Below are 8,348 nucleotides of genomic sequence, written 5' to 3'. Positions count from 1 at the left end.
GAAGAGGTGGTTATCTCTATAAGCCTAAATTAGTATAATTTCAGACCACTGATTATACAAAAAATTGTATGTTAGTGTTTGTCACGCTTTAGAGGAAATAACAAAATGTGTGAATATTGCAAGGGTTAGGACGTATTGATTCGCCAATCCTCGGCTACGCAAGTAAATTTTCACTTACTATATACTCCCAGAGGGTGTTAAACATTACACCACATAAATAAAAATAAATAATTACTGTTAAGTAATTTATGTGTTAGGTTATTTCTGAATTGTGATCGGTGAATGTAGGTTGTTATATTTCACGTTTTTAAATTGACAGTATACGTACTAGTTAATGCTTCAAGGCTTTTAAAGTAAATTTTTTTAACATATAAAAGTACTAAACTACCTGAACAAACCCTGATTGTTTCTCTGCCCTTAACGAAACTAGTTGTATTTTTACATATATCAAGAACATTATTCATATTTGAAAATCACAAAAAACCAAAAGATTTATATACAATTTTAATAGTATATAAAATGACTATCAAAATCACCATATAAGCCTTACTTGTTGAATTAATACCACTGAAACTTTCTGATTGCATGTTATCTAGTGGCAACAGAAAGAGTGAATATAAATATATTACAGGACACTTCTAATTCATGTTAAATTGAGTAAACTCGAGTGCAAAGGTACCAAATATTTACATTTAATTCATAAAAATATGGTCATTATGAGAAGATTTTCATGGATATAAGCAAAAGGTTCAACGATAGTAGAGTCGCCTAGATAGTTCTAATATGGTCGCGAGATTAAAACGTAGTATTGAATACCTTTGAGAACGTCATTATAGTATATCATAATATTAAAAATATAAATTTTCAAGAAAAATGTTTGTTTTTATACAACATATTTTACATACCATTAACTATTACTTATTTTTACACAAAAAATGTAGATCCATTTTACATGTTTGAGTGCATACATTATTATAGAGTCAAAATAGGCAAAGAGCGAATACCTCTCGACTAGATTAGACTCTACTAAAAATATAGACTATGTAGAATCCTTGATTATACGAATATTGCTATTTGTAATTATGGGTAGAATACAGTTCTGCATATTTGTTACTTTCATGCGCAATGAATTACCGTATATTAACTATTTGGTACTCGTTCGATCTTATACGGAAATTGTACCAATGTGTTTATTAACAGAATTTTAAACGTGACATATATCCAAAACTATTCATGTAAATATAATTTAAGAATACATTTGACTAATTTTATAAAATAGGCTGCTATTAGTGGTAATTATAAAAAAAACTTCCACTTCGCATAATATAATTTGCATGGTAACGTAAACATTACAAAATATCCGGAAAATCCTGTTTCCTTCACAATCTTTCCATCGTAAAAATCGTTACAGTTTTGATTAGTTGACCACTCCTTCAGAAATGTATTCATAACCTAATAATTATATACAAAGAAAAAACAAGGTATAATATCTGGAATGGTAGATTAAGCTCATATACGGCCGCTATCTTGAACTTTTAAATTAAGAGCGATATACATTAAATTAACAAGTTACTCTTGTACTGAATAACAGAATGGTCATTCCATGGTTTATGTATTTCGTGTTTGTGCATATCCCTATACAACAATATCATATACTGGGCTCATCATATCACTCATTAATATGGAAATATTTACATCTACATGTGTACTATCTTGAGATATAGCCTACGTGGAAAATAATAAACACCTTTCATTCGTTATGAGTAAATTACATATTATAGCAGACCGCACCAAAATAGACCGATGGTAACTGTTTCGTTTTAATCCCCCCTCTACACCCCCCGCCCAACACTTTTGCCAGTTTTGCGTGTATGGCAAATTACTGATCCGTATCAATATCGGGGAATAGCTGATTGTCTGCAACGATATGGTAACAACGTCTCAAATGTGATCGGACTATTTTGGTGCGGGTTGCTCTTAAATCTCTTACAAAATCGTAACATATTTCATGTTAATTATTCATAGCTCAAAATAATAATTGAACTGAACATTTCAGGCCTCCATGATGACATAACAGAGCTTCAAGCCAAGTTGGAAGACGACCATCCTCATCGGGACAAGAAACACGCTAGGAAACTCCACATGACTCAGGGAGACCCCTCTCTTCCGGACAGGATCTCAAAATTCACAAGCGATACTGGAGACGTAACCTTTGAATGCGTCATCGTGTGTGCGGACGAAGATGGCAAGATTGAGAGGTGGTTCTCAGCACCCGTCGATCTTAGGTACTGAAATATCGTTATTAAAAAAATAAGATTGGCGTAATTATAAAAAAGAGTCAGTAATCTTTACAATATATTTTGTATAATTATTATTGTTTGTATAATAGTTGTTGTAGGTACTACCGCTCTAAGAGCTGTATTACTAGTCGATCTGGCGTTTAGTATTTATACTTTGTGTGTTTTATTGCGTGTAGTTTCATTTATGTGAGAAAATAATTCAAAAAATTAATTTTAAAAATCTTATGAACTTCCAAAAACATACAAAATAATGATAGCGTCTTGTTGCGGACATGAGATCGCTTGCACGTTTGGCAGAATGCGACCTACTCCTAAAGTACATGTAATGAACCTGTGATTATATTAGTTATAAAGGAGTTAAAACCATCCATACGGACGATGTGTGCTGAGATCCTGAGAATTATTTCATGTAGTTCTGAGGTCCGACGCTAGGGGTGCTCGACTTCACTTTGATTATTGACTGACTACATTAGCTACTTGAGCCTCTCGCTCCACAAATGGCACTCCGAACGCTCATTTTTCCGTATGCTATCAAAGAGTTGACCCAATCGCCAAGTGTTTACCGATAGATTATAAATGATGTAGTCTATTTATCTCGCGTTGACAAACTGCAATTTAAGATAAAAGTACATTTATTTAACAGATTCGAGAACAACGGCTGCCTGTTGGGTGACTGTGACATGATGACCGGTTATTCCCACATCCTCGACTACAGGGACTATACTGCAAGGCCTGGCAACACGGTCCCTGATCAGTTCAACATAGCTGCCATTGTTGCTAGACTACTTAAGGCTGGTTTTGAATTAGTTTCTAGCAGCAGCGGGATGGACGAGTGGCACAGAGAGTTCTATTTTGTATTGATCAGAAAAATCAATAAATCTCAATAGTTTACCTTTCTATTTTATTTATAGTAACCACCATGCCTTATTAGTAAAGGTATTAGTTAAATAAACGAACCCACCAAGGTCTACATAAAGATTTAAGGGAAGTTATCTGAAACTGTTTGTTTCGCTAGGACGAACAGGGCATTATTAAATTTGTTGTTTCAACGACTTAATAACTTATTATTATTTAGAAAATATAAAACTCCTCATCAAATTAGAGTAAGGTGAAGATTTAAACAAAATTCAAAGCCGGAATAGCAGAAATAACTCTTGTACAAAAACATTTTACATACAGGATCTTGAAACTTCTGATGCACAATTGAGTGCACTACGATGTTTTAGACGCGATCTCAAAGCACTGCAGAGCAGCCGAGTTTTCTACGCATACTGTATCTATGGTGGGAAGGGTTGATTCAATGCAAATGTTGAATGACTCCATGCCATCTTCCGCTAATTACAACGTCTAATATTTGATACTGTCACAGACTTGACTCCTGGAATATTGAATCCATGTTCGTCTAAAGAAAAACGGGAAAAAATCGGCGACGAAGAAGTTCAAAAAGAACTCCTTGAGTCATTTCGACATCGTTTTGATGAAGCAATAAGAACACCTCTTTATCTGGATTACGATCGATGGCTGCTGGGTAAACCAAACAGGTATTTTGTAGTCTTTGTGTCTCTGATGTAGAAACGATGAAGGGAGATCGTTTTAAACTTCTTCGACATCGACTTTTTGGATCACTTTCAGACGGAAGTGAACTCCCAGTTCCAGGATTCGTCTGTGAAAGAATCAAATTTCAGGCGCTGCACTAAACGTAAGGTTGAAATAGATCTAAACACTTTAGCTAACATTCACATTTCAATAAAGACTGCAATATGAGATTTTTCAAACACAGTTCAAATGCAATAGAAGAAACCTCTGTTTAGTGAAAGCGTCATGTAAATAGTTAATCAAGAAAGTTTAGAGTTGAATGTTATTCAGTAAATTATTTCATTTTTACAAAAATATCTACAGTATAACTAAATTATAGAATACTAGCTTACCCTGCGCGCGTTGCTACGCCACCAACTAAAATAACTTTGAAAGGAAATATTCAATAAATTTGAAGGAAAATATTCAATACACACATATACAATTCATTTTGAGTCACCTTATTGATTTTGTTCATTCCGAAAAAATTGTGACATTGCAGCGTTTCGATTAAATTCGATATTTATTGAAGGGCTGTGGGATCGCGTTGCTACGCCACCAACTAAAAATAAATTTGAAGGAAATATTCAATAAATTTGAAGGAAATATTCAATACAACACATATACAATTCATTTTGAGTCACCTTATTGATTTTGTTCATTCCGAAAAAATTGTGACATTGCAGCGTTTCGATTAAATTCGATATTTATTGAAGGGCTGTGGGATACACAATATTTCTTGTTTTTCCATCTGGTGCGTAAACAAATAAATCAGAAGGTTTTCCAACGCGGTGAGCAAGCCACATGGAGCTGCCCATGTGAGAAGCATGGATTCTCCAAATTCAAATCCACATACTTGCAACGATTGTCCTTGTGCTTTGTTGATAGTTATTGCGAAAGCGAGTCGCACCGGAAACTGCAAACGTTTAAATTCGAATGGCATATCTGTTGGGATCATTGGGATACGTGGTAACAGTACGTCTTCACCTTTGAATTTTCCAGTCAAAATTGTTGCCTCGATAACATTGTTCATCATTTTCTTGACTGAGATTCTGGTTCCGTTACAAAGTCGTGGTGGATTTATGTTTCGAAGAAGAATGATGGGGTACGCCAATTTTCAATATAAGAACGTGCGGTGGCATGCCTGGCAAATCAAGCGAATTCAAAAATTCAGTTGGATAGTTGATAACTTCGTCTTGATTCACCACAGTATCGATGGACTTATATATTGTTGTTTCGCCAGGTATTCCATTCTGAATATTGAAGTTAATGGTATTGACATCGATATTTTTGGCTGCTAATATAGCACGCGTACTGAGCCACTGAAGATTTTTGTAGCTTTGTGCAATGTTTGGAAAAACTTTTTGCACCAATTCATCTATGCTTTTTGTGATCTTACAGAAGTTTGCCTGGCAAGGTGATACATTGCGTAGATTCATCAATTTGCACTCGCCCATTTCCAATATCCATCAATTGTTTTTGGCAAAATTTTCAGCCGATGCATCCTGTTGTAGTTGTACACGCATGTTGGTTTTCAAAATCAATTTCTGTATATGGCGCCATAAAACTGATGATTTGAGACATGCATTTAAGTTCGTCAGCGGGTATTGAACGTGGTATAACCGGCAGCGTTTGTCGAAAATCACCAGACAATAAAATGAGTGCGCCACCAAAGATCTGTTCGTTTTCCTCTCAAATCTCGCAGTGTACGATCAATTGCTTCCAATGCTTTCTTGTGAGACATTGTACATTCGTCCCATATGATAATTTGACACGTTTGGAGTAATTTGCCCATTCCAGAGTTTTTACTGATGTTGCATGTTGGTGTCTCAGTGTTTTGCAAATTCAACGGCCAGTTTCAATGCTGAATGCACTGTTCGGCCACCATCCAAAAGAGTTGCCGCAATTCCAGATGATGCAAATGGCCAGTGCAATATTATTTTGTGATCGTATGGTTGCCAGAATGAGAGTGAAAGAAGAAAAGTCTTCCCTGTACCACCAGGCGCATCTAGGAAAAATAGTCCACCACTCTGTTCTGTAATGGCACGCATAATTCTGTCATACGCAATGCGTTGTTCTGGAATCAACTGCGGAAGATTTATCTGAACAAATGTCCCCAATTCGACAGTATCAAAGTGTGTTTCTCGTTGCAAATTACGATCGAAAATGGTTGTTCGCTGGTCGGTTTGGATCAGGCATTCCAGTTGCACCAGTGGCCTTGTTAGTAATTGCCCAAACATATATCTTCAATCAAAATCAATGCCTCATTATACACGTTTGGAGTGAATTGAATGTCCGAATTTTGATTCGCAATGCGCAAACGATGTAGAATGTCTTCACTCATATTGTCCTTGTATTTTTCCCAAAGATCGTTGGGTTGTTAAAATGATAGCAAATAACGTACGTATTTGCTGTGGTCGAGCAGTATTCGATGCATCAGCGAGTGCAGTGTCCCAATGGGCATCATTTTCAAGAAGATTTAGTTTCTGGCAAGCTTGATGATAAGTGGCGCATAACTGACCGTTGACTGTCCTTAAATCTTGGAAGGACATCGGTCCACGTACATTGATTAACAGCAATCGCAAATAGAAACATTCGGTATTGTTCGGGTGAACAGTGTACAGACGACCCAATGCGTCACTGGAATACAAATTGGGATGTCCTTCAACTACTTTACCTTGTTTGCGACGTTGAAACTTTTTAGCCGATGCATTCCACGTGTAGAATTTCGGTACCTCAGAATAAAGTAGAGTCTTTGCAAAATGATCATCTTGGCAACAATGAGTAAAATGCAGTTAAAGTTGTTGCCGGTGGAACCAATGCTCTTGCACGTACATTATCTGTTGTGAAGTACACGCGTTGTCCATTCTCGAGATGCACTGCCAAATGTACTACTGTTGGATGTCGTTCATGGATTGGAAATGATAAGATGCGCCATACTGCTTCATTGCTGCTAATGTAGCGTCCAAGTTGGTATTGGTTGATTTCATCGAGCGGTTGCCGCTACATTCCCTACTCCGAAGACTGCCATGTCACTTCCTTTGTTGACATACTTGCAAATGTATTTAATCGACTTTACTGAATTGCAATACTCAACATTAATGTGTGCTTTGAAGGTCTTTGTGAGCAATGGTGAAATATGGAACAACCCAACGATTATCGACTTCGACATTAACGTTTCGTACTTTCAGAACGATGGATTTGCCGCCATCTTCAACTGATCGTCGACGATACAGTGGGTATCCGTCATTGCCCAGTAATGGTCTCAGAAACCAAGTTTCTTGGGTATCGTTTCGTGCATTTCCATCAGACATGCATGGTGAATTGTTATTAAATGCGCCACATGGACCATGGAATCATATTTTTGGTAACGACGTCGAATAAGTTTGAATCAATGTCTTTATCTGGTATTTCTGCTGAGATGATTTTGGTCTCAACTTGATTTGGCGTAAATTTTATTGACTAACCAAATCAAAATATGTGCATGTGGCAATCCTCTTTTCTGCCATTCAATGGAATACATCCAACAGCGTACCTCTCCAAAAACACGATGCTTGATAATAAAATCCATGAAAGATTTTCAATTTTTGTTTAAATACGCGTGCGGTAATGTCATGGCGGTCCGAAGATGATTGTCCAGCTAACAGAAGTTCATTAATTTCATCCCACGTAGGATTGCATGTAATGTGATGAACAAATCTGGACTACCGTATGCGCGAACGTATGTTATCGCATCTTGTGCATATTCATGCATGTGCCGTGGACTTCCCGTGAATGTCGATGGTAATATGACCATTCTTCCTAATTCGTTTGGATTCTTGTTACCATCATTAACGATTGCGTCTCGTAAATGGATGTACTCTTCAGACCGCAACTTGGTTTGATTCAATCGAATTTATAAGAGTCGTTCGGTTTCAATCTTCGCGTACTTGTCGACAATGTATTGATGGAAACAATTGTCGACATTTTTAGTATGTGGTTTCTCAGCGTCTTGACGAATTCATCAATCGATACGAATAATAATTCATAGCCACTGACTTTCTTATTCGTTTCCTCGTCTGTTTGTGGATTTCTCATTTTGATGTTTAAATGATATCCATCTTCTCCTCGCCAAAACAGAATCGGATACTGTAATCCGTCGTATGAACGATGAGTTTCGGAGACTCGTTGAACGTCACCACTTCTGCGATGAAGAATTATGTCGCGTGATTCGAATTCTTTGCCAACTATCACGTTCGCCACTTCATCAACTGTTGGTGCATTAAATTGTCTTTCGTATTGGCCAACGGGTCTTTTATCTGCTCGAATTACAACTGCGTAGTCATCGGCTGGCATTTGTTGAATGGCGGTTTTTAAACAACTGAACTAATTCATTGTGTTGATCGAAAAAGGCTTGTAACGCAGCCACGATTTTCTCGTTTAGTGCCTGCATTGTAATGACATCGTTGTTCAATTTGTTCATGACTGTTTGCC

The 8,348-nt window shown here is 36.8% G+C and overlaps 1 protein-coding gene across 1 annotated transcript in view; it reads left to right on the top strand.

Moving 5' to 3' along the window:
- LOC124359864 (putative potassium channel regulatory protein) overlaps nucleotides 1-3,191 on the top strand; it is a 13,856-nt gene extending 10,665 nt beyond the window's left edge. Inside the window, exons 4-5 of the mRNA XM_046812970.1 lie at nucleotides 2,057-2,285; nucleotides 2,944-3,191. Of these exons, the coding sequence (XP_046668926.1) occupies nucleotides 2,057-2,285; nucleotides 2,944-3,187 (473 nt within the window). The 3' untranslated portion in view covers nucleotides 3,188-3,191. The remainder of the gene's footprint in view (nucleotides 1-2,056; nucleotides 2,286-2,943) is intronic.
- The last annotated feature ends 5,157 nt before the right edge of the window (nucleotides 3,192-8,348 follow it).

Source organism: Homalodisca vitripennis, chromosome 4, assembly GCF_021130785.1.
Source record: "Homalodisca vitripennis isolate AUS2020 chromosome 4, UT_GWSS_2.1, whole genome shotgun sequence".
Taxonomy (NCBI): domain Eukaryota; kingdom Metazoa; phylum Arthropoda; class Insecta; order Hemiptera; family Cicadellidae; genus Homalodisca; species Homalodisca vitripennis.
Note: the sequence above shows the minus strand (reverse complement) of the source record. Positions and strands in the feature narration are given on the sequence as shown.